This window comes from Aquila chrysaetos, chromosome 5, assembly GCF_900496995.4.
Source record: "Aquila chrysaetos chrysaetos chromosome 5, bAquChr1.4, whole genome shotgun sequence".
Lineage (NCBI taxonomy): Eukaryota > Metazoa > Chordata > Aves > Accipitriformes > Accipitridae > Aquila > Aquila chrysaetos.
Window position 1 is genome coordinate 25,273,113 of NC_044008.1, and position 27,301 is coordinate 25,300,413.

Consider the following 27,301-nt stretch of genomic DNA (forward strand, 5'->3'; position numbering starts at 1 on the left):
CTAATGCTACAAAAATCAGTTCATAACCAAAGAGAAATAGTTTCTTTCTGCCTTCATTTTGAAATCTTCAGCGCATGTGTGTTTACATAGAAGAACAGTCATAGAGTCAGGGTTCTTCAAAGCCAGTCATCTGTCTCCAGCATTGACCTGCTTGGAGTAAGAGAAGGGCAAGCATATGCGATATTTCCTCTTAGTGCTCTTTCAGTCTCCAACTCTTTGCAGCTCAGAATATGCCTGTTTGGTAACCTGGAGTGAGTATCTGTTTCAGGTACTTGTCCATCGCACCCCTGAACCTGTGTAAGCCCTTTGCACCCTCAACACCCTTGGCAGCAAGTTCCAGAACTCAGCCTCCTCTTGCTTGAAGATCTCTTGCTTTGAACTTGATTCCTACACATCTCATTTCATTCTCTGTTGCTATTGGAAGGGATAGAGGAGAGACAAAAAAAGAAATCCTTCTCTGTTGTCTTTTTACTATTTAAGATTCAAGAAGCGTGGGTGAACCCATTGATTACCCTGGATGGATGTTTTCTGCTAATTCATTAACCTTTTCTGGTAATTCCAAGTGTTGATTTGCTGCTTTGACTGCTACTGAACAGAGACGGTTTCATGGAATTATCCATCATAACACCGAGATCTTTGTCCTGAATAGCAACTGATTTCTCCTTCATTTATCTACCTTGATCATTGCTATTTTATTGCTACTTGATTTCATAAGGTCCTTCTGGAATTCTACACTGTGCCACATAACTATCATTACAATTGCATTTGCTATCACCTCAGTTCTTAGCTGTTTGCCAGGTCATTTATGAATACTGTAAAATAACACAGGTCTCAGTATAGATCCCTGCTGACAACTCTACTCATAACTTACCTTCAATGCAGGTACTCGCCCTTTATTCCTACTCTCTCTTTTTTCACTGTAAATGTAAGGACTTTCACTCTTACTCAGCGGCTGTTTAATTGCCTTAAAAGCCTTTGGTTAGGGACTCTGACAAAAGATTTTTAGAAATCCAGGTACCTCATATCAGTCACATCACACTCATCCACCTGTTTTTGATCCCTTTAGAGCACTTCAAGAAGATCAGAAGGTAAGATTTCTCTGCCTTATGGCTTCAGAGCCCTACAGACTTCTTCACAATAGATAATATTTACCCATTTTCTTTAATTTTATCCTTAAATATCCTTATATTATAGTTCATTCTAATTTTCTGGGATGTGTGTAAAGCTTACTGGCCTGTAGTTGCCCCTACCACCTCCCCTGGAGACTTCTGACTTTTAAATTGATCTCACATTCTTCACCTCCCATTCCTCAGGAGGAAGGCGGTTCTTGGTGAGAACTTTCACACAACCATAGGTAATTCAGTTCTGGCCCTGGCTACTTACTGCTGTCCATTTCTCTAATTTATTCCGTAAGCTTTTTCTTAGTTGCTTTAATTTTGGACAGATTCTGTGCTGAAGATAAAGATTTTTTTCTGTGAACAAAGAAAGGTTCCAGCATAGGAGTCTTCTTAATTTCCTTCATAATAAACACCAGCACAAAGAATTCATTTCGTATCTCTGCAATAGCCTTGCCCTCTCTGAGAGCTCTTTTTAGATCCTTGCCATCATTTGGCACTGTAGACTCTCTGATAGGCTTCTTGCTCCTGTTATGCTTGGAAGAAATATATTAAAGTGGAGTAAATGAACACATAAGAGAAATGAAACTATGGAAACTTCAGAGGGTGCTATGCATTCATATATTTCTTTTCATTTTTCAATGTTTTGTGATAAGAACCATTTATTGCAATTTTACACTTTGTGTCAAGTGATAAAAGAATGTTCAGAGAAATCATCCCTTTCAAATCTGGGACAAGGAACTTTGTAAAAATAAGGAAAATAATATCATTACAGTGCTCTGTCTCTTCTAATCATTTTTTTGTGGAGCTTCTGAATAGATATTTCCTTCTCTTCTGACTAAATTAACTCTAGCATTAAAGTAAGGTTGTCTGTATCTTGCTGGTTTCTCCTTCCATTTTGTATCTTCCATAAACAATGTCTAATAAGATTTAATCTAAAATTCCAGAACTTAAGTCAGTAGTTTCACCATTTCTCTGCACATGGTCACCATCTGACATGAAAGGTTTTGTCCAGTTGATCTCTTCCCAGAAGTGTTACGTTTTTATATGTATAATTTTATATATAAAAATATTTGAATAGCATATAGACTTCTTAGATGGTTTCCCCAAGAAACCATTGCTAGCAGGATTTTGTGGAACCTTTCAGTTTTAAGCAGTTGAACATGCTTCCTCTTTCTGCTGTGCTTCTTATTCACTCTCAACCCCACACATTCTGTCTGTCTTGTAATGATAGCAGGTGCAAGGTCTTCTTTCCCTGATTTTTATCGGCAATTGGGCCTTCTGCTTTAATCTTAGATCTGTTCCAAGGCTGTCCAACAGCTGGAGGAAGGAGCCTGAGATCCCTTATAGTGTGGATCTTTAGGGAAGTGTGTTACATCAGAAGTTGCATTCCATCATTCTACCAGCATCTTATATAAATTCTCTGTCATGTTTGATACAGCATCTAGAGACTTAACAAGAGTCTTTTGGTTTTGTAGTTTGTCTTATTTTTCTATCAGTCCTCTATAATGGAAATGGTGAGAGTGGAGTTCTCATACCTGAAAGCATTTTTTTATTCAGAAGTCATTTGTTACCAGTCACCATCTCCCCAGAATACTGGAATGAGAAAATATACCTTTTAGGATTGATATGCTATGTGAGTTTGTGCTTCTAGATGAGAAACAGTGTTCTCTCAAAACTAGAAAAACTAGTTGATCCTTGGATATTTATATCACTTTTCTTCAGGTGAATGTAATCTTCCCCTTTTCTGAGGCTCGTTTGGCAATGCTGAGAATAGAACTTTTTCGCTAGGTCTTTCAGTTTTACGTACTGCCCTGTGCCAAGCATCTTGCATCATCCGGTTCGTCTTTCATTTTTGGAAGCTAAGCATCTCCAAGGTATATGGAGCACAGAGGAAGGTAAACCTTCTTTAATTTAATCTGTATTCTCCTTTTTAAGTGGTTCGCTTACGAGCATCATACCCCCAAGCCTCTGATGTGAGGCCTCTCTAAATAGTTAAGTTTGGGGGTTCTTTTTAGTTAATGCTGTTCCATTAGTGACAGAACTTCCTATATATTACTGTTGTAAATAGCCACAAGAAAGTTATCAGTAGGGTTTTCCTGAGTTCAAAGCTAGAAGCAAGGTTCCTTACCCTGTTGCAAGTACCAAGTGAAGCCATGTTGACCTCACCTTTTGTTTAAGGAAGGATACTGCCCTGTGTTGGAAAGTGCTAGTGACTATAATAATGTTATAATAAAATGTGTCCTCACTATAATATTAACAGAGGCACATTTTTCAACATGCCAAAACAAATCTGCTTCTGAAAAGCCTCAGAGAAATTATCAATAGAAAATTAATCACAATTCACACATTATTAAGAAATATTAGAACAGAGTTCTGCATAGTTAAGGTAATACTTGCCATCTTAGGCAATGAAAGAACAGCTAATGCTATTACATACTCTCACCTTTCCTAAACATTATACATTGTTTTGTCATTAATTTCAACTGATTAATGCCAATACATACCCTTATACTTTGGGTAGAATGATCATATATTAGTACATGCTTAGCTTTTCAGTAGAAGGGGATTAATGAATCCCACCTAAAATATAACTGCGTAAAAGATCATTAAAATTAACCTGATTTATCATCTTAATCTGTTTTAGTGGCCTTCAGAATTGGTCTTTTTCGTTCACTAGTGAAAAAGAGGGTATGACCTGTAAGCAGATGTGGGATCAGCCTGAAAAATGCGTACAACAGAAGGCTCTATTGTGCCATTTTTTTTGTCAGAATGTTTGAAGAATGGTTAATATAAACAACAAAATGCTAGCTCTTCAAGTGCCTGCTGGTTAAAGCTGTGTTTAAATGCCACGTGATAATTTGCTCGCTTCATTTTCTGTTAATAAAAAGACGTCTGCTCTGCCTGCTTCTAAGCTGATAATGTAAATCATTGTTTTTTCTTAGATTTGTCTAACATAAACCATGGACTGTGCAAAAGCCTTAATTAATGCAACTGTGTTTTAAAGAAAAATTTGCATATTAAAGTCTTTGGATATTAAAGTCCTATAAATAGATAATAAAACCTCTATATCAAAATTCTAAACAATTTAATTTTCAGTTTACTAAGAAACAAAAAGTCAAACTTTTATCTTGCTAATTTGAAAATTGTCGCTGTTCTTCCATTTTATTGTGCGTCCTGCTGAATTCAAAAACAAGAGCTCTTAGAAAGCACTGAAGTCTTCTAAAACAATTTGTTTCTAGGAGCCAAGATGACATTTAAGTTTTGGTTTTGTTTTTCCCGTGCCCTTGAAATGTAGTTTATTATATAAATGTCTTGAAGTAAGACCTTAGCTGAAGTATTTTTCTTGTATTTTGTTTTTCATCATAATTTCTCATCTTTCTCTGGCAGATTCTTTTGGTCAGCCTTTCCGTTCTCATCTATGTGTGTGTGTGTTTGTACATGTTAGAATATCAATCTGTGCATTCCTCTCTTCATACTCTTTTCTCTTCGTGACAGACCAAGGTGATGGTCTATGTTTTTAATGAGGAAAGCTCACTGAAGAGACTTTAAATATTTTTAAAATATGCAAATATGCCAAAAGCACCAGTACCAACAATGTTCCAGAGGAAAAAAGCAAAGTCAGTCATGTTCAGTTAGTATTTCACAAGGCTCTCTCAACAAAGCAGTCTTGCTTGAGATAACAATTCACTCTCTGAGAAGCCACTAGGAGAAGCTGTTTCCAAAGTTGAAGGCTGGAAACAATCTACAGTCAACCCAGTGTCCATCGTATCTAATTCCCATTGGAACTGGAGTACCATTTTTATCTCACCTGCCATAGCTATTCACAAGAATCTTAATCCCATAATGCATCAAGTGACCTCTGCAAATTATTACAGGTTTTAGGACCTCTAGACAGCAAAATATTTCTAGAGGGTACTCCAAGCCTTAAAGGATTATATCAAGTGAGGAAAAACAGTCTATTCCCAGAGGAAAACCTAAACACACCACCTAATCAATCAGCTTCCCTAGAGTAACTGCCATCAGGACAGCAATCTTTCAAGATTGTCACAGTAAAGGTTTCTTTAAAAATTGTGGTCAACCTCTGTTTTTGGTGTCATTATTTAAGTGTGTTATGGTCGAACAGCTACTTCCCACTTGAATTTACTAGCTCTAGTTCATGAGGTATTTATTTCAAATCTCTTTCGATCTTTAAGTCTGAGTGAATTAAACAATTTGAGATGTGACCAGAGACAACATTACGTCTGTGCCAGTTAGACTGTGATCTAAGCAGACAAGACAGGCCAATCCAAATCCAATTGACAGAGTTCTGACAAAATGGAGAACTAATATAAGTGAGAGAGAGACTCAGGTTTTGAGTGTTCACTGTTGCACCTAGTTCTCTAATCCCAAAAGCAGTTGTGAAGATTAAGGAGGAAAAGAATGTGGAGGAAAGGAAAAATCACTCTCCCTTTACCTTCTTAGAGAAGACAATGTTAAAATGAAAACTATTCTTAAGACAGTCAATCACTTTTCTTGGCTGAGTTCTTGGAAGAGAGGTCCCAGGATGCAATAAGAAAGCTGAATACTGGTTTTGAATTGAAAAAATCAAGTCCAAACCACTATCCATAACATTTGGGATAGTAGGAAAGGTGCATTTTATGGATCACCTAAACCTTTGAAAACCAAATGACTGCTTGAGTCTGATTTTCTTGGCAGGCACAGTAACTTATAAATAAAAATAAACCGGCTCAAAACAGTGCTATTTTATTTTATTCTGTCTTTAAAGCAATTAAAGAAAAATATCTAGAAGACAAAAGGAGTGGAAATTTTGAAACTATTTATCTATTTTTTCTCTCTCAGCTCCTCTCAGAGTCAGATTCTTTTTCTGTGGTTTCTTTTTTCTCAGTAGTAGATAGATATTCCCAAGAGTAGCAAAAAATGATCACCAGCACAACATGTGTCTCAGAACTTTGTTGCGAAAATGCATTTTTATATTCTGCTTGTTGCAGTAAGGCTAACAGGAAGAAACAAAATAATGATTCAGAGTTTGTGTTGTTTTCTAAAAGCATGTGTTCAAGACACAAGTTTTTCAGTACTATAGATGGTACATTTTTCTAACACCTTTTTGTGTTCTCTTTCTTTTTCTTCTGGGACATCTGCTTCTATGCAAACATCCACTGAAAATATATTTAACGGTTCTGAAAATTTTAGGTGTTGTCAGTGAGGTTCTTTATGACAACAAACTCAGTGAAGTGACAGGTCCCCGGTACGTGGTGATCCTAGCCTTAGTTCAGGTTGACAGATATGACATCCTACTGGCTCACCTTTTTCACTTACTGTTATCTGGACCCCCAGGTCTTTTCTGTCATATATATGACATGCCTCAGCGAGGTTTAATATGACAGAAGTATTTGCTTTATCACTCCAGAGCACGATCTCTCCTGACAATGAAATCAGACAGTGCAATTTACTTAAATTTGAGCCTGTTCCATCTGTCAGAAGGCTGAGGTAAAGTATCCTGGCATCCATCAAAAGAAAGAAGATAAGTTATTTGCTCTTTCACATCAAATTTATACAATAGTATATTGATGTGCCTGGTTACTCATACCTCCACCATATCTGATTTTTATTGTTGTCTTCACAATAATTTAAGGAGTTCAGGCATTCTTTCCACCGTGACTTGACAGATCACAAATATAAGTGATTTAAAGGGTGAGAGAATTGTTTATGTCATGATCAGGTAGCAACTTATCCCTCCTAGATTTAAGTATAGTGCAGAAAGTTAAAGTAACAATTTAGCAAAAACATGTTCATAGAATCCTAGAATGATTCTTAGAACATTCATAGAACGTTGTCCTTCTTCATGCCATTTTACTACAATTTCCTCAGTTCTACAAACATTGAGATACAGTTTTGGAGGCTCTGGAGGAGCTACAGGGCAGATTTGCACTTGGTGTCAGGGTCATAAACTCAGGTGGGAAGCAGTAGCTGTTGTTACCCTGGAGCTGGAAGTTAAGAGAGTAACAGGAAGTTTTCAGATAGTTCTTTTTAAAGCATGCTGTATGTGGAGAAGTTGTGACTGCATGGCAAAAATACCATTTGGGAAATATGTATTTAGATTTCTTCAATTTTGTCATTAATATAAATACATTAATAACACCTTTAGGCTAAGACTTTGGACTAAGTGTGTGCTTAACATACTTAATGCAAGGCTTATTATTAATTATTGGGACTTAAAAATTTATGTTTAAAAAATGCCAGTGATTTTGTTTTTTAAAGACTATTTCTTTGTTGCATCCTTTATGCTATATTTATATGGAAGTCTTGTTTACATGCTGCTGTTTGTCAGTATGGGATAAGGGATCAAAAAAATCTATGCTCACTCTAAGCAGGAGAGTTCCTAGATGTTGCCTGCTCTGGCTTTTCTCACTGTAGTTTGCTTCCCACCTTTATTTTAAAATCACTTTCAGATATATTGTGCGTCTGGGAAAATATCTGGAAGATTCAAGGAGTTTAAATTCAACAAGGTCTGTGTAGGCCCCTCTACTGTGCCAATAGTACTAATTTTCTTGATAAAGGATATTACATATCTTTGGGAATTATTTGGGAGAAACACATGCTACCTTGTGTTCATATTGGGATCAGGTAGAAACTTAGGACCTGAATTTAAAAGTTCACCTCAAAAGTTTAATTGTTTGTCTAGTTGCAGTCTGTTCTTTATATTCACAAGTTATTTATACTTCAAGGCAGTGGGAAAGGGGAAAGGAGAGTTAGCACACGTTAACTGAACACTTTAAAAATAAAAAAAATAAAGATCACTGTTTAAAGAGGAATCAGCATGAAGAGCTATCAACAATTATTAAATATTTAATATTACAGGCCAGATGGAATTGGAACAGTATCTGTTGAAGAGAAAGAAAGGTTTGAGGAAATTAAGGACAGACTTTCCTCCCTTTTAGAAAACCAAATAAGCCACTTCAGGTGAGTGTATAATTTATTCAATGAATACTAAGTTTTTTCTGGAAGAATTTTCTCATGGTGTTCAATTTTGGTCTTGAACAATTGGAGTGAAAATAAAATAGTCTACCTGCAAAGAAATTTTAAATTTATGAAATGTGGAATGATTTATTTACAAAAGTGATTGTGCTTAAATTTTATTTGTGTATCATGTGAGTTGTATTTTTCTATGGTAGAAAAGATTGTGCAAGAATATAGGCCTGATTTTTGTTGATGCTTTTAAACTTTAAGCTTTCTATAATGCTAACTAAGAAAATTGTCTGAATGAAAATGACTGAGCCATAGCAATTTCTGGATTAGTAATGATCAGAAAATCGTATGAGTAGAGAACATCTTTGATAGAAGGCAGCTAAAACTTTTCTAGATGTCTAATGTCATTTTCTTGATTTCATGATATACTTACCTTTCCTAAATCAGCTAAGGTCCATCATACTCAATAAATATAGTTTGTCTGTCAGTACCAGCAGAAGATGTTTAGGGAAGGAGTACAAGAAACAGAGCAAACTTGGGGTGGTATTTCCTTCTATTTTCTAGCAATTGATGGTTTATGAAGCTTAGCATAAAAATGGCATGTAGACCACCAAATCTGCTAGTTTATCACACTAAGCCAACCTATCTGCCATTATTCTGTTAATCTAATCCTTTTTTAGAATGTATTTATAGATTTTTTTTGTCTCTGTATCACCTTACGACAACCAGTTCCACAGTTTAAATAGTGCTGTGTGAAACAGCTTTCTTTTGTTTGGCAAGGTTGGCTATAAGTTTGTTGGATGCCCCGCTGGTTTGATGAGGTAAATGTCTAGCATTCACTGGTATCTGTCGTGTTGATAACTAGGTGGTTGGGGATTTTTTGAGCATAGAGGACATAGCAGTCTTCACTTGGGACTTCATCTCTGTATTAAAACTAAAGAGAGCTAGGATTCTCCTTGGAAGGTATTCCTTTTGGGAAAAAAATGCTTCCTTCCTTTATTTCCTTTAAACATTCTTCCCTGACACATTTCCTGTTTCCTGTCTTCCATGGGATTAAATAGCTCTTACCAGAGAAGCAATACAGAACAGCATAGGACAGAGTGCTTCCTACCCAGGTCTTGGAAAGGCAGGAGGAGAGTACTGACAAAGAACATCATCTGCAGGTGGAAGGAAATCTTATTTCTCTGACAATCTTCTCATGCTTGCTACAAAAAAAATAATGAAGGAGTATTGGAGCTGGGAGAAGACCTCTGGCCTGTGATTGGCATACTTATGACCATATCCTGTCAAGTTTGTGGTGGAAACACAATGGCTGTAATTTCCAATGAATATAAGTACTTTTACTCATACACAATGGTTAGGTCAGTGAGAGTAGCTGTGACCCAAAAAATATTGAAGCAGCAGAAGCCTTCTGAATGTGTACAGAGAGAGGAGGGAGATGGGGGAACAAGAAGAGAGGCTGGGCATCTTGAGAATAATTCTGTTGACCTTCAGGCCTTCACATGCATAAAATTAATTATAAAATGTATAATAATGTCTAAATAATTATTTGAATTGGAACAAATAAAGGTAAACCCATCACGTCTGCGTACGTGCACACTAGAGTACGTTGATGAACTTTGGCTGTATCAGTGACCATAGGATATTTCTGCCTCAGTCTTGGTGGGTTTTGAGGGAATTCAAACAATGTTAGGAACTCCTCCTTGAGAGCAATTAAATGTGTCATTCAAAGATGAATGTCTCCATCCTTCAGAGGACTTTAAGGTTTGCCTTAAAACCCTATTTAATCAAGATAGGCAAACAGTGCTCTGCCAGGTGAAGAGCAATTATTATATCTTTCTCTGAACAAATGTTAGAAATAAAAAAAAATTAGGTGGAATGTCTGGATTTAAATGAGGATACTGCCATAACACTGGTAGAAGGAAGAATCAATACTGCCCTGGAATCTGAATTTATAAAGCATATAGAGTCACGATACAGGACATCCTGATAAAAAATTGGCATTAGACTTTTAAAGAAAACCTTGACTCAGGTAATGTAAAAGGTTCACCTGTATCATTAATTAACAAAGAATAACCTTGGCTGTGAGATTGCTTTCTTAAGAAAACATGGTATTTAAACCACTCCTTATTTCAATCCATCAAAACTGTTGTGATAACTGAAATGCTCAACGTTTTTAAAAATAGATTCTGCAGTAAAGATTGATGCAAAGCATGCACTGAGTTTCTCTGCTTTGGCCTTACTGTCCCTGAATGCCTTGCAGTCCTTGTCACTGGGCAGTCCCACCATCTACCAGGCTGGCTTCCTGCTTCAGCTGTTCTTTCTACTGTCAGTTTGAGTATCCGTGCTGTTCACATGTGCTCTAGAATATTTGAGAGACTTTCATGTCCTCCTTGTTCGGATAGGTTTTACAGTTTTTAAATGCCAGATTCTCTACAATAACCTCTTTATCTTCCTCATGGAGTCACATACAGGGTTTTTTGTTTGGGTTTTTTTGACCACTTTTTATTGTGGCATGCGTTTGACTTGGGCTCCTACTTTTTTAATTTTCCTCAGGCTCCTTGTAGGTTTCTTGCTTTTTTTGATTGATCCTTTAAGGTTCTGCCTTTTGTTTTTCAATTTCTTCGTTTCTTCATAGGTCCCGTTCCTGAAATTGAATTAACTGAACGTACGTGTACTGAATTTTTTTGGCCTGTTCTCTTTTGCTACATTACTAAATTTTATTGTTGTATGATCACTACTACAGAGCACCTCTCCTGCTCTGCACACCTCTCAAACTATGTCCTGTTCACATTTGAGACCAAATCCAGAATGTGGGTCCTAAATTAGCTGTCCAAGGAAGCAATTCGAAACTGTGTCCCAAAATATTATCATTATATCTCATCCTAATGAGACATTGATCGAGTGTACACGTGTATAGTTGAAATCTCTTACCATTTGTCATCAATTTGCAGCTCCTCTAATCTCACTTAACGTTTCCTGATCACTCTCATCATCCTTATTAAGGGGTCAGTGATACAGACTTTAAAGGATCACCAGCACTTTTTTTTTAATATGTCGGAACTTGTCTAAGCTTTGCCCTTGCTCTGTTGCTTAGCATTGCATGCACTGGTCAGCTGTCATTGTGGACAGTTTAACAGAAGAGTGTATTTCTCTTCCTGTCTTTTCAGAGATGCACTGAATATTTGCTATGTCCACCTAGGTCACTAGGTCACACCCATCTGAAAAAGATGCTCTCACACGCCTGTCAGCTAACCTGCAGCTTCCAGTTTGAATACTCCCCTATGGCCTTTTTTAATTTTAATTTTCATTGCTATCAGCCTGCCTCCATTATGATTAAGATGCAGTCAGCTTATCCTGCGCTGGTGGCTCTCATCCAAAGTATTTCCCAGTTCTTAAGGTACTTAAACCTTTCCTCTCTGCCATCTTACGTACCCACTGAGGCTTCAGATCTCTGCCTGCCTCTCAGGCATCAAATGTGGAAGAGCCAATATTTCAGAGAAAGCTGCTGTGAGGGTCTGGGACTTTAACCTCTTGCCTGGCTGTGTGAATTTTATCTCTGGAGTGTTCCTCCTACACTTCTGTATGTTGCTGGTACTAATGTAGACCATGGGTGCTACTCCTCTGTTGTCCGCTAGGTAACTTATATAAACATCTCCTGATATCCACTACCTTTGTACGTATCAACTAACCTACTGCTTGGTCCTCTTGGATGTCACAGACCCAGTTGTCTAATAATTGAGTTTACTACTGTCACCATCTATGTCTCCCTATCCTTAAAGATCCCCTCAGCTCTGGGAGCATCCTGGCCACAGCCAAACAGTGTGGAATGGGCCATGGGGGTTTTATCCAAGAGATTGAATTTCTCCTTGCCAGCAAAATGCTGCTCCCTGCCTCCTCAGCAGCATAGAGGCTGTAACACTGGAAGCAGGACTGCTCAGAGTGTCCCTTTAGGCCCCTACTGTGAACATTTCCTTTTCTTTAAGCTGCTTATCTCAAGAGAACAACTGTCCTCTGTGAGAAGCTCCTTCCACCAACTGCACACATAAGCTTGCTGCCCATGTTGTATGCATACATATTGTCTCTGCAATAAACTGAGTAACCCCTGTTCTACTGTGGGACTTCTGCCTGCATCATGAACTTAAAACTGATTGGGTTTTGGAAGCTTCTTACGTTATTTACATTGCAGAACATACATGGAAGGAAGTCTTTGATTTGAAATATTAAGTATAATTGAGTGACATTTATTCAAAAACTACCGTTAGAGATTGATAGGAATAAACAGTGGGAAAGACAAGTCAAGGATTGTGGAAATACACTGCAAAGGGAGAGGAGACAAAACAGCTAAAGATGTGTTCTGTTTTAAGGTGACTTAACGCCTAAGGGTCATTAAATCTGCTTTGCTAATTTGTTAACCTGTCCTCAAAAATTGATAGCACTACAGTAAGAAAGAAACAAAATGAGGCAAGGCAAATACTGGAAGTCTTGCTGCAGGAAATCCTTTTTTGACCTCATTTACAGGGCTTTATTTTGGCTGAACAAAATGTATATACAAAATTCACCGGTCTGAATCCTTTTATCATTAGAAAAGATTTTACTATTGGAAAACATTAGAATATGAGGCTACCATGCTCAGTGAGTAATAATAAGAAAAAAATAATCTCATCAAAGTAAAAAATCCTTTTCCCAATTGGGGATATCCCAGCAAGATTTTACAGACAGGATTAAGAAAGGTTACAGTTGCCTGAGCTTTGTAGTCTCATTGACCTGATATATTGGATCATTCAGTAGACAAAAATGAAAAACAAAGCTATCAATGGGTTTACTTTTTAATTTACATAATTTTAGAAGTATCAAGACAGAAGTGGGTATGGTTTAAGTTGTAGCTGATAAATTTTAAGATAACATTAAATGCTTTTCCAAGCTATTTATAATATAATAGGAAAAAATATGGAATATCTGCAGGCATTTTTATTCCCATACTTCTCTAGAAACTTAAATATCTGACATTTTACCCTTATCTTAATCCCGATATTAAAACAAGATATAATATACAGAGTGCTACTTCACAGCTCCAGTAGCTGTCATGACTACATGAGAAATAGTATCTCTTTCCAAGAAGATGGACAGTTTAGCTCATCGGAGACCATTAAATATACTTCACAGTAATGCAAGTTGTGTACAGTTACATCTCAAAATAAATTCTTAACTTAGTTATAATTCTGATAATTTTCTCTTCCTCTTTTTTTTTTTTTTTTAAGATACTGTTTTCCTTTTGGACGTCCTGAAGGAGCTTTAAAAGCCACACTTTCATTACTTGAAAGGGTAAGTTTGAGAACATATTTTAAATTCTGCTTGAGTACTAAGCCTGCATTTTTCTTTCACCTTCAGGCTGCTGAAAGCAGATTCATGTCTTCTCAGGTATTTTACTACTGGTTTTAATTGTTCACTGGGAGGTTTTTTCTCATTGTCTTCCACAGAGGCAAACAGCTGTTTTCTGTAGGACTTATTTATTAGACTTTCACTTCAAGCCACTGTAGTGACTCTTTATTTCTTTATAATTTGATTACCCAGCATTACTTCTAAAGTAGTACAAGTCTAGTCTACAGCCCCCCTTTCCTGTGTTTTATGGCTTCTATGCTGATGATGTTGTCTATACTGATATGTTACATTAAAAAGCTTCTATGTAATCCAAATAATCTTCCATAAATGCATAATCTGAGTCAATTTAAGAAGAAAAAGCTATATGCAGCAAAACTAATACGGGCAGCTATAAATATAAACTCCTGCCCAGCAAATCCTCTTGTATTGACTGGAAGGGAGAAGACCTCATAATGGTAAATGCATCTCAGTCATCTCTGAGGAAAGAGAACTTTAAACTCCTGCAGAGATTCCAGAGGAATTGTGTCAGCAGGAGCCTGATGAAGGTATTAAAAGGATGAATTAAAAAAAAAAAAGCTTAGATCCCAGTCTGTGTAGCTTTGCCAAAATCTGAGAGGTCTGGCCTTGAGGAGTGTCAGTTGTTCTGCACTGCAGAACATTCCATAGATAAGAGATTCTGTCTTAGAAAAACTCTGCCATGTTAAAAAATACATAGAAAATCTGGATATATATGTTTCCTTTCACTTATAACCTCAGCGACTGTAGTGCTGTGTAGATTCTTTTGTGTTACATGAAACAGCGATTTCCTCTCACTCTTCCTGCTGTTACAAATGGCAATGGTACTCTATCTGGTGCTCAAGCAACACCATTGTCGGTCTTGACTGGGAATAAATGTGCATTCCTATACTTGTCGATGCAGACTGGGTTAGAAACAATTTATTTTACCTGTCTCTGAAAATTTTGAAAAAAATCAGATGCAGAATAAAAGGTTTTGAAGACTGTATTTTCACTTGTTGATAACCCAAAAGTTACTCATTAAAAAAGAACAAGTTAACAAAAGTAGGTATGTCATATGTGTGTGCAAGTAATGGAAGAAGTCTGCTTTGCAACAATGTCTTCTTAATAGCTTTTCTGTTGCTGAACCTGTTTCTTTTCTACCATATTCTTTCCCAGACCATATCTCTTGCTCCCTCTCTTTAACAGTAATTGTTAGATATGTTTTATAAGGGTGTAGTTTGTCTGGAGATCTGTTGGAGAAGCATTTTTAAATGGTTGTGAGTTATCTGGAATTTTATTCTTTACATTAAAATGTGGTAAAAACATATTGAGTTTTGTTTACACCTACCTGTTGAAAGTTAATGGAGTATAGAATTAAAGTAAAAATGCAAGTGAATTATTAACACTATTTATTCCATTTTTTATAGTAATCCAGAGTATATAATGTTGCATTCATATAAAGAGGTATATATTCTCAGTTTACCTCACTTGTAACAGGTGATTCATTTTATCAAAGTCCTATATTTTAAAAATGAATAGGCTTTAAAAACTGGCAGGTTTTGAAAGGCTTTATATGATCTGTTCTTCAGTTGTCCGTAATAAAATATCCCACCAGAAGTTCAATGTTTTCCCTGCCTACTATAGATGACTGTTTTTCACAGCAAGGACGTGTTGAATTTGAATAACTTTATGAAGGAGGAAAAGCAAGTCGGTATTAGCTAGCTCTGATGGTGGTGTTCAGTTTCTCCTTTACACTGTTGAAGAGTCAATGGTTATGCAATGGTGGAAGCTTTTCCACAGGTGAGAACCAAGCAAATCTCCACATCCACATGTTTAGTGAGCACCATGATTGAGCCCATCCACAGAATGCTCTTGTTATACTGGTCTTAGCGTCACCCAAACAAAGACTGACTGGCATGCAGCAAGATGCCAGACAGTAGGGGTATTGTATATAAATACCATATAGGCAGTCAAACCAGGGTTGAACAGAAAACTTCAAAGACAAATATCTAGTTCCACCAGCTGAAATAGTTCCTTTTTGATTTCTGCCTTTAATCATTATCAGTTCTGTAGTACCTTTAGGATACTTTTATCCTTTTCCCTTGGGTTTTGGGTAATGACTATAACCAAGCGGTATAATTGTCTCTGGCACAGGTTTTAATGAAAGATATTGCCACTCCCATACCAGCAGAAGAGGTGAAGAAAGTGGTTAGAAAATGTCTGGAGAAGGCTGCCTTGATCAATTACACTCGACTTACAGAATATGCCAAAATAGAAGGTTAGTACAGCAATCAACTGCCAAAGTGGCTGTAAAAGCCAACAATGCCTATTAACTGAATATTCTATGAGCAGCCTTTTCCCTTTCCAGAACAAACCCCTTCCACAGCAAGGGGAAATGTCTCATTAAAATCTCAGCTGGTGTACTATGGAGCTTTTTCCTATTCAGTGCTTTAATATGCCTCCTGGGACCCTGTTTGAATGGAAGACTAGGACTTCCTAATTTAAGTTGCCCTTTGTTCTTACTTTTGAGTTCTCCGTAAATCTAAAAGGTTGTTTATGGGTTATTTTTTATTTCTCTAACTATTTCTAGTAATTAAACTACTGACAGGAAATTCTTTCCTTAACAGCAGTGACAGTACCTTGAAACTTGAAAACTCCGGGTATAGATGCTTTTCTGATGTACTTTAAGGCAGACAGATAGATGTTATTTATTTTTGCTGTTGTATTGTCAGATGTATAATAATAATCTGATGATTAAAACCTTAATTACATCCTGATTTTCTGAATGAATTAATGGGACAAAATACTAGATTTGATGGTAATCAGAAGGTTTTCTGGAATTTAGGTATATTCTAGGAAGATATCATGAAATTGACTAAGATTTTGCTCAAAAAAAATGGCTAGGGTACACAATGTCATTTTACTATTTGTAAACCTTATACAGAACAAAAAGTCATAATAGTCAAATGCCTTGTCAAGACACATCTGTTATTCTCCATAAAGCGCAGAAACCTTGAGATATACCTGTATAGATATATTCAGGAATAGAAGACAGTGTGTGCACATCTATATAACAGGATTTTTGGAGGTAGAGTCAATTAACAGGAAAATATATGAAAGATGAATTCTGCTTTAAAGAAATCCAAAATTTATGCATATTATGTTTTTTTATAGCATGTATTTCTAGCAATACGCTAGAAGAAATAGTTATCATAGCAGCAAAATGAAGAAGCCTCATGTTTAGCAATATTATAAACCCAACTTTTTTTCCTTTTTCCATTTCTGCTCAAATTCTCTGAAAAACATGAGTTAACCAATCTCACAAGTGATTAACAAAAAACCCATCTCATCACTATAGCAACCAGTATTATATCATGGGAGTAACAACATGAAACCATCTTAGTAACCAGTTTATCATAATTAATTATGATATCATGTTGTGTTAAAGAAAGAAGGATGAATATTAAATCTATTCTGGAAAATGAAAAAGCAGAAATAAATGTTTTCTTTAGTTTTTATCTTTCTGTATTCATGAAGGGGATTTTTTAATGTTAAGTATTTCAGTCTTTCAGCAAACCTGTTGAAATAATGGGTATAAAAATAGAAACATTTTTAAAAGATGACAAAACTCACACTAAATTGGATTGGAAAAGTTTTTTACAGTGATGTAAACACATCTTTGCCCAAGATTTTTAACTGTATCCTAGACAATTGTGGCAGTTCCACTGCAAGTAGCAAGTTTTGCACTTTAAAATAGGCACACTGTTAACACTGCAGTAAGCTGGAACAGCAAATAAAACTGCTGTCCATCCCATGGCATATTTTGACTTGCAAATTTATTTTTTGATTTGTTGTCTTTTGGTTGAAACACAACTAGATTTCTGTAAGTAGTTTTACACTCATGTAATTGTAAACCCAAAGCACAATAGATAATTGTATATATAAGTCTAGTACCTCAATGAGAAATAGGTTGACTACTTTTCTGAGAATAAAGTAGCATACTATTTGAAAGTGAAGGGCTCCAGCATCATAGCAATGAGACCTGTATTGGTTTCTTTCTATAGTCTGGTCATTACAAATATCCTACATTTTTACTAATATAAATGTAATGGTTTTCACCAATAGGTTCCATTCTGCTTCTTTAGGTTTTGGGGAGCATTATTGTATCCATGCACTGAAATTATGTTCTTCTCTTGAAAGTAATTCATGTTAGTGTTTGCATTAATTGCTTACTCCTCACATTGCATATAGAAAGCATATAGTCATTATCTTTATAACATTACTCATGTCCTCAAATGTAGCTGTCATAGATTTGGGGGATTTTTGTCCAATTCTTTGAATATTTCTTCAGTGAACAATGTCATATCAATCAGTCAAAATGCAACTGTTGCATGATAATATCAGCTATAGACCAATAGTAACTAGCTAAAAAGTAGAGATGCAAAGAAGCTTCTAACAAAAATAATATTCTTATATTCTTACTTTCTTATATTCTTTTACTATTATTTATGTTTCTAAATTCCCAGGCACAATATGGATGCAAACTCAGCCAGTGAGCCTGAAATATAGACTATATAGGACTAGTAAATATAAATATACTACCTAAAAACGTACATCATTTCTCCCTCAGCTGACAAAACCCATCACTTGTGTGACCTGACTGTCAGGACTCTCACTGCTGTACTCAAGATTTTAGAAGATTTTAACTTCTTATGTGGTATTTATTCTTCTCTAATGAAATTAAAATAGTTATATTTCTGTAATGATGTTTTTCTTCTCTTTTTTTTATATTTAGCAACAGCGGAAAAGGACTCAGGTGATTACTATTTGTGTGCATGTCTGCATGTATTACAGTTATAGTGTCTGTTGTTTTATTATTTTTGTTGATTTCAACAATACCAAGATATTGACCAGAACATGTGTAAACATTAAAATTAATTTTGATATAGTATAGTCCATCCATTCTTCATTTACACTGATACTTAACTATGATGTGCATATTTATTAGCAATTTAGATAATTCTGTATTTTGGAATATGATGCAATTGTAGTTTCTGTGAAAGAGGTGTAACTAAGTCATGCAGAAAAGTTGGGCTATTAAATTCAAAATCAGTTTGTGTATTTAGAAAAATGTGATTTCATAGTCATCAGCAAAAAGGGTATCTGTTTCTTAATGGGACTGCTGGATTTATTGATGGGGGTCTTGATAGCAGAATTAATTTTGTAAAGCTGGTCTTACATTTCTCTGATACAGGTTTGTTTAATGATATGTTTATTTTTCTAGTTACAGCTGAAGGTTAGGAGGATGGTGGTTCTTCGTGTTCCTAAGTTCATGAAGCTGATATGGTCTATATTCTCCAACAGCGCAGAGAGGTTTTTTGAGTGCTTATATCCCAATATTTAACAGAGTGATCATAAAAAGAGCATAGCTGAAGTAGTATTTGTGGCTGAGTAGTATTGGCTGCATAAAAGTATGAGAGACTGTGCATATATATACTATGAAATAGATGCACGCACTACTTCGTCTTACCTTTTATGAAGATGTACACACAGACCTAATGGAAGCCTGATCATGATGCTTTGTGGGATTTCCACAAATAATATCAACCACAGTTATGGGAAGGGGCATTGAGTTGGTAGTATTCTCAGGATGAAATAATTTTCCATCTGGAATGACATACCGGGGTGAGGGCTATAAAGGTTGTGTGAAAATAGTTGAAAGTGGAGCTCCTTGCCAGTGAGGGGCTTGAAGGGAGAAAGATGGTCCATTTTAGGAGGAACAGCTTCTTTAGCCAGTAAACAAGCAAAAATACTAGCAAATTATAAAAACTACTTTTTTTAAAGTCTATGTTCATAACTGAAGATTTAAAAAATTCCATTGGTTCCCAAAACTTCTACTGGTTTTCATTTGAAATCTTTAAATGCCCTGGAAATAGAAGAGCTCTATTTGGAGTTGTTAAAAAAGAGAGCAGATGATGCGCTGGTGGTGTGGGTATTCACACCACAGCCTATTAGGATGAGTTGATACGAGCTCACGTTGATAAGGTAATCTCCTGACCCCCTCTGATCAACAGGGAGAGGTTTGTTAAGGAGGTGATTAAGAGCACTTGGAGACTCCTTCAACAACTTCTCTGTGAAAGGATCTATCTCATGCCATCAAATACAAATGCACCCTAAGACAGTTTTCCTACTAGGTAAGATACCTAAACCTAGAGAGCACAAATAGTCCATTTAGTATTTTTACACCTGTAGGTATTGAAGAAAATATCTCTTCAAATAAAGAATTTAGAAAAATGTTGATGTTAATTTGTGAAATGAGAAAACTAATTTTAGAGTTTGTGTCCTTTGACCTTTGCACTCTAAAACCTCAGCTATACACTTTTATATAATATGTATCATCTCAAGTACAAATCTTCCTTGTGCCACACCCTCACTATTCTTATTTTTTCTCAGGCTCATTATGTCAGAAATACACACCGTTAAGCACAGATGACATACAGTTACAAGCACAGGGAAAAAAAAAACCACAGACCGTACCTGATTTCAGTCATTTTACATTACGTTTATGCATGCTTTGAAAGAAACTATTGCCATGTTCTTAAGATAGGATAGTAAAGCTGTCCCTTAAGTGACCTGGCAAATAACTATATTAGAGAATGGATGAGAGGAAAGCCATCACATACAGTGAGTAAATGGAAGTTCACTGTGTGAGTTAGGTGAAGCTAGAGGTTTATGGGCTGTGTTGATAATTTAATTGCTTAATTAAATTCTGCTTCTGACTAAAAATGCAACTGAAAATGAATCAGACAACTCAAAAAAATTTAATTTTATTGAAAGGAGTAAATGGGCTGTGTCCCACCAGAATTTAGTGTCCGACTGAATCCATTTCTCTGATGCAAAAGGTGAAGCAGCTGAAAGGAATACCAATAAAATTATACTTTACCCTGGCTAACAGGGCCAAATCCTGCTCCTCTTGGTGTCGCTACCTAAACTGCTACAGATTTCGTCATGAACTTGATGTACAATATGCTTAACCCTAATACCATATATTGTATTGTCATGGAAAATAAGGAAAAACTATTTCTCAATAACTGTTATTTACCCTTTAACTTGTGCACTAGATACTGTATAGAGAATCTTGAATTGCAGGAGTGTCCTTGTTAGGTAATACAGAGGAGAACATGCAAATTCTTTTTATTGCAAGAATCCTTTTTCAGCAGTGTGGTTGCCAGGTTCCCGGGTCTGTTCCCCAAGTGCTCTCATTTTCACAGTCTCAATTGAAAAAGACTCTGAATGCTTTCCCAGAAGATGGTGGTTACTTTCTTAATGGCAGACACAGTGATATAAGCAGCACTTGCATCAACAGGATTTGTTTGCAGTCACGATGACATTTTATTTAACATTCCCATGTCATTGTACCATTATGAATATAGAACACCTTTTTTCAATAAAAATTACATTTGCAATGACAATTATACAGGGTTCAGCATGTCATTCCTTACGACATGTAAAGCTGAAATTCTCATAGAGTAGTTAATCTGTTCAGTCAGTATAATTGCCATTATGAGGAGAACAGCAGCAAACCTACTATTATAATTTTGAACTGTGTCTAAGAACTCACATATAATGCCCTTGTAGTTTGCAGGAAGGGTTTATAATTTGTCAAGGAGACGATCACAGCATCAATATGTGAAAATCTCTTTTTAAGTATAAACCATTTTCATTTAGTACATGCTGTCTTTGAGACTTTGCTACCTGAAAGTACTTTTTAGATCATTTTGTGTATGGCATATTTTCCTATCTTATTCAGTATTTAACTTGAGTTAAATCTACCTATAGATAATGTTCAACATAACTGGACAAGTAGCATTCTTCAGATGCATTTTGTATAGCTTCCAGTGAACAGCTTATAGAATTTTGCATGCCTCCCTCACCTGTTTTCTCTCCTTTAAAAAAAGATGGCCTTCCTTATACAGTATTCATATTTTTTGCTTATATTTTATACACATCCTTTAACACACACAGAGAGTAATAAAATACTTTATTTATTCCTTCTTAGAAATGAATGGGTTTCCCCATTTAAATTTGTTTGACATCTGAATGGCTGAGGAGTAATGGACTCTGCTAGTGCTGCTATCATTGCCTAAGAGAAGTGATAGAAATTTACATGTAAATATATTTTTCAGCACAAGGGCATTACCTTGCTGTGGAGAAATAAAGGGACTGCGTTAGGGATTAAAGTGGTAAATGGCTGTGAAACAAACAGGGCAGTATCTGTCATTGTCCGTAGATACTCATTTCCGAGGCAGTAGACAGATTGAAAAGATTTGAATTATTAGGTCGTTGTCTTTTAACTCATTATTTTTAAAAGTCTGTAGTAACTGGATATACTGGGCTCCTTCTGCCAATCAGTTTTAATAAAAGGAATGACAACAAATTCAATTAAAATCAGAGCAAATAGTTACTGTGTAGTGTGCAATTGGTCAAAGACAAATCAGACAAATACTGTCATCCCAATATTTCTTTCTATCAGACAGACTGCCAAAGGCTGAATAACTGGTAACTCCATACAATAGAAGGTCAGGAGCAACTCAACAGTTTGCTGGTTTTTAAAGGACATTGATCGTTAACATACTCATTACATACAAGTTTCTAAAGGAAGGGTAGTATGTAAATACCCTCAAGGCTCAGAAGGATCTGTCTGACTTAAAAAGAAGAACACTACAAACATTATTGAAATCGAGAAGGCAAGTGGAGAGAGTCATTGTACCTGGAGAGGACTTGATTAAAGCTCTCCATGCATGTTCATTTCACTGAACAAACAAAACCGAATGAGTTGCACAGCGGCATAGCACCTTCTTGGTCTCTGTTGTGCAACTACAAGGAAAGAAGAGGATATGGGCAAATATCCCTGATTTCAATTTTGGAGCAGAGGTCTAGAAAAGAACCCTTGGATTGTTAGGTCCACGTCCTGATACTCCTTTGTAAACTTACCCACATCCTCTCTTAAGAGCTGGCTTGAGTTGGTCTTTGTCACTGCTTTTCCCCTTTTCCGCTCCCTCCTTCACCCATGTGAAGGCCATTGCAAGTCCTGTTTGCTCTATAGGTGTAGGAATCACCTTACAGTCAAATTAGTTCCTAGTTTGTAGCATGCAAACCTTGTCCTATATCCCTAATGAAGGAGGAATAGTTCCCTCCTTCATTAGCATTTCATCATCTCCAATTCCTCCTTGCCCTGTGATGCATTTTTAGACAGTTGTTTTATACTCATGCAACCTAGGCTTTCATCACTTTGTCTCAGAGTTTTAGCCTCCTGCTCTTCATTTTTATCATCTTAGGAGCCTTTCTCTATTAAAGTTTGAATTCCACCTTCTTGAACATTGGTGACAAGAACTGTGCAAAGTCATCCCCATGAGATGTCTTGCACAGTACTAGTAGTACTATTATGCCAGAAATGCTTAATCTAATATATTCAAGGAACACTCGTCTTTTGATGTCTATATCATGCTTGTGGCACACAGCCATTCTGTGCAAAGTTAATTCAGCCCAGTCTTTAGAGCTTTAAACATTTCCAGCTGAGAAGTTCCCAGTTTATAGCAAATGTTTATTGCTGTTCATGTGTCAAAATGTATTGCCCTTCTTCTTAAAGTATTAAATTTTGTTGCTCTCTCCCATTCTTTGGAATTATCCAATTCTTGTTACTGCATTTTGACCCTGCTGTCTACTGCCAGTGTTTTACAACAGTGTTATCGGTGCACTCCTAATATTTATTCTGAAGTCATCAGTGAAAATATTAAGGAAGCTTAGCCCTAAGATGGATCTTTAAGGAATTCCTCAAGAAACCTTTCTTTGCGCTTTCTCAATGCTACCTATTGCCTTTCTCTTGAGGCAGCTTCTTTATCCAACACATATAGTTTCTTTTTTAATCCTCATTTTCTTCAGCTTAACTGGTAGTTTTCCCATGAGGCGCAGTATCAAATGCTTTATTAAAGTCAGAATAGATGAGATCTACTGAATTTCTTTTATAAGAAAATATCCTATCAAGAAAAGCTACTGCACAAGTCTAGTGCAACCTACCTTTGCAAATCTCTTACATTTTATTCTGTTTTCTGTTAATTTTATGTCCTCGATTAGTCATGTCTTCAAAATTTGTTTTAAACTTGTCAAAATCACTTTTCCCTCCTCCCTTAGCTGCCAGCATTAGATTTGTTGTTGTCATCTTTCAGTAACTCCCTAAAATTTAGACTCCTAAAATTGTTAGATTTTTTTAAAAACACTTACTATTACATCTGCACTTTCAAGTGCCAGTTTTCTCTCAGTCTAGTATGTCAGTTTTTCAGGTCTCTTCATTCACAGAGCCCTTCAATTTGCCATGCTTGTTACCTCTGAGTTTTATTCCACAGGAACAGAAAATGCTGAGAACATTAGTTCTTTCCCCTTTTGAAGAGAAATTAGAAGTGAGGAAAAGGAAGAAAATACCAACTGCTTGTATCTGTGTTGCCAAAACCAGAATACAAAGAATCATATATAAAGTGCCTTTGATCAGCAATGAAAAACTGATATTTCTTTTCACCTCTGCCTTTTTTGTTCTGCTTTTACCTTGTCAGATTTGTTGTTTCAGTTTTTTTCCATGAGCCAAGATTCCCAAGAAAAAACAAAAAACAACCTGTGATTATCCCACAAAGGTAATTCCATTCAATACTATGATAAATTTTTTAAAATGAAAACATTCTAGTGTGACCCACTTTATAAAGTGATAGATTATAGACTAGGAGATGTGAACTCTAGCTTTCTACAAATCTCATAATCTCTCTGTACGTAAGTGATAATGGTAATTAATTTTAAATTTTTTTTTGTCCCTAGAATTTAAAATCCTATTGAATTGTTAGAAAGCAATCATGGAAAGACTTGTTTCAACTCATAATTGAAGCTAAATTCCATTATTTATATAAGGCTAGAATTTTTTTTTAATCAGAAGAATATAGGATGTCCTCCCAGATGTCCACTCCTTACTTTTTCATTGAGATTTTCTGTGGGTGGATTATCCCAGTTGCAGATTAACTCTGCAGAGTCAGTTGAGGTCTAGTAACATATATTAGCTCCAGTTTATTGATGTTTGTACTGCTTTTGATACAAGTCTAGAAGCAATCTTGCTGGTTTCACTTATCAAGAAGTCCGAATTAATGGGCCCTACTGGAGCAGACTTGGCTCCATACAGCTCAAATTATGATGTATCTGTATTATCAAATTATATTATGGCCTGCTTTACTGCAGGGCTTCCCTGTCATCCGCTCTGCATCAGTATGAGTTCACTCTCAGGCTCCTGTTTGGAGTGAATCAGTCAGATTCCTTGGCAAGAGAGCTGGTATAGAGTAAAGGGTAGCTCATCTAGGCTCCATGTACTGCAATTGGATTTGGAAAGAAGCACGTAAGATTTAGGTCCTTCTGCACAATATCCAAACAGGTAGTATTCCTTTAGAAACTCCCAAACTTGCGCACTGCTGCGTGTGCAGCACATCCCAGAAGGAACTTGACAGCCAGCAGTCATCTCATTATCTGCCCTCCTGTGGGTCTAATTCTGGCACATGCGTAGAAACAAATTAGCTGATGATCAGACACGTCCATCAGTAGACATCTTGCACTTTCTCCCAGCTTTAATGGTGGTAGCATTAACGTTAAGTAGCACAACAACTGACTGCTGCCAGCAACGAGAGCAACAGTGCCAATGAAAATTAAAACAAACGCCAGTTATCTTACATGAAAGGTCAAAATGCAAACCGGATGTTCTGTTGCAGTTTGGCATAAAATGAGCTGGACCGAATCCTAAACTGCAACATGACCACAGAAATCTCCAGCCCCATCTAGCTGTCTGGGTGTGAAGGTACCTGTAAGCCCACCGGTGCTGTGAACTCGGGGTCTCTGAGCATACTTGCCTTTTTTCCAATATCCCTGCCACTGGTGTGTGGGAGACCCTCTGGCCTGGAGACAGGTTGGATCTCCTGAGTGTCTTGGTCTGGATATGCTTGTTTGAAGAAAAGGAGGAAGGATGAAATACTGGACAGGGAAAAACAGTAAGGGATATTTGCTGTGCCACAGCAGAGAGACTGGCAGCCCAGAGAGAGGTACCTCCTAGCTGCACTGTACTCATAGCCGAGGAGGAGAATCGCCTCGTTAATCCGCAGGTGCCTCTGCTCAGCAAATGCCAATGAGAAACTTAACACACATGTTTAACAGCTTACATGCTGGGGAGAAGAAGAAATTGGTGGATTGTACATTCGTCTTCAAGGCTAAACTCCCTTCTGGAAAGCAAGCTTAAGTTAGGTTTTAGACATACTGTTGTTAGGTCTTAGACATCCTGATGGGCTCAAGAAAGGAGGAATGGGGAGAAGTTCTCTGACCTGTGTGACACAGGAGGTCAGACTGGATCATCTGACAGTCCCTTGTGGCCCTAGGCTCCATGAAGCAGTCACCTTGTCATTTCAGTAGCGTTTTAATCAGTTAACTTAGCTCATTTAACCATATTTTCTTGGTACCTATGTGACTCACTGATAATGCGTACTTGAGAAAGCATCCGTTGTTTGCAAAGCCTGGCTTGCTTTTTCATTTTGGCAGAATTTGAAGCTGAAAACAGATGATTGATGGCTTTTTCTGTTTATTTTCTAAAAGATGTCAAGCAGCATATTTACTGACTCGACTCCTGCTGCAACTTGTTAGTTTGAGCAGTGTAAACACATCTTAACAACCTTTAGTAATTGTGGGGAGAAAGACATCGTGAATATAATGAAAACTGACAGCACTGATTTCCATTCCTGTAATTTTTTTACGCTTATAAAGACAAGCACAGTATTTTGCTCAGATGTTTTGGAGGTTCTAAAACTTCCAGATAACAGTTTATTGGTACTTATATTTCAAATATATTACTTGTTTGGTAAAAAAAAGCTAATATTTAGTTCTCTTTCTCTCAGATTACTTTGTCGCCCCTTGTTTATACACCCATGTAAATGGTGGTTATTCATAACACATACTCACTAGATTTTGGAAAGTGAAAGGTCCTTAGTTACAGAGAAGAAAGACTAGCTTATGTGGTAACTTACAGAGGAAAAAGGAAGCTTTAGACGAAGCTTAAGCAAAATGTGGGGAAGCATATATCATCCAAATGAAATTCCACGTATTGATTTATTCTGTGAATAAGTAAACAACAACAAAACTAGAGAGATTTGCCCAAGGATGCAGAGTGAGTGGAATTCTCTGCCACCTTTTCTTATCAATAAATCTTCTAGGAAAATAACGATTTTTAAAATATTGTCAAAAGCTGTATGAAGCATCAAGAGTAATTTGCATGTTTTTACCAAGTAATTAATAGTTTCAGAGTAAACTAGAAAATAGTAAAGTGTGGGGAATTTCATGCAAACTTGAAACTGGAATTCATTGAGACTAATCTGAGTATTTGCATGTTTTTACCAAGTAATTAATAGTTTCAGAGTAAACTAGAAAATAGTAAAGTGTGGGGAATTTCATGCAAACTTGAAACTGGAATTCATTGAGACTAATCTGTCGCACATTTTTAGTCATTCCTGCCATGAAATGTCATTCAGAAACTTGCCATACTCCCCTCAAAAGGAAATTTACAGTTTTCATCCTCTTTTTCCTCCTAAAAACACTAGTCCTACTAAAAAAACTATTCCTGAATATTGATCCCATAATGACTGAAATCCTTGCAATTTCTGGCTTCGGTAATTTATCGTGACTGATGTGTTTTTATGCCAGCATCATCCCTGAACATAAGTAGGCCTTCTCCTTCCCAAGTGTTCCCACTGTGGGAACACTGTCTTCCTACA

General features: G+C 36.5%; 1 protein-coding gene across 22 annotated transcripts in view; it reads left to right on the forward strand.

The window, feature by feature from the left end:
- CADPS2 (calcium dependent secretion activator 2) overlaps positions 1–27,301 on the forward strand; it is a 322,654-nt gene that overhangs the window by 224,844 nt on the left and 70,509 nt on the right. For 13 of the 22 annotated variants that reach the window (XM_030014988.2, XM_030014991.2, XM_030014990.2 and 10 more), the window contains 4 exons: positions 7,977–8,078; positions 13,346–13,409; positions 15,618–15,741; positions 18,259–18,279. In XM_030014988.2, the coding sequence (XP_029870848.1) occupies positions 7,977–8,078; positions 13,346–13,409; positions 15,618–15,741; positions 18,259–18,279 (311 nt within the window). The remainder of the gene's footprint in view (positions 1–7,976; positions 8,079–13,345; positions 13,410–15,617; positions 15,742–18,258; positions 18,280–27,301) is intronic. The other 9 variants (XM_030014992.2, XM_030014996.2, XM_030014995.2 and 6 more) reach the window with 1 other exon arrangement.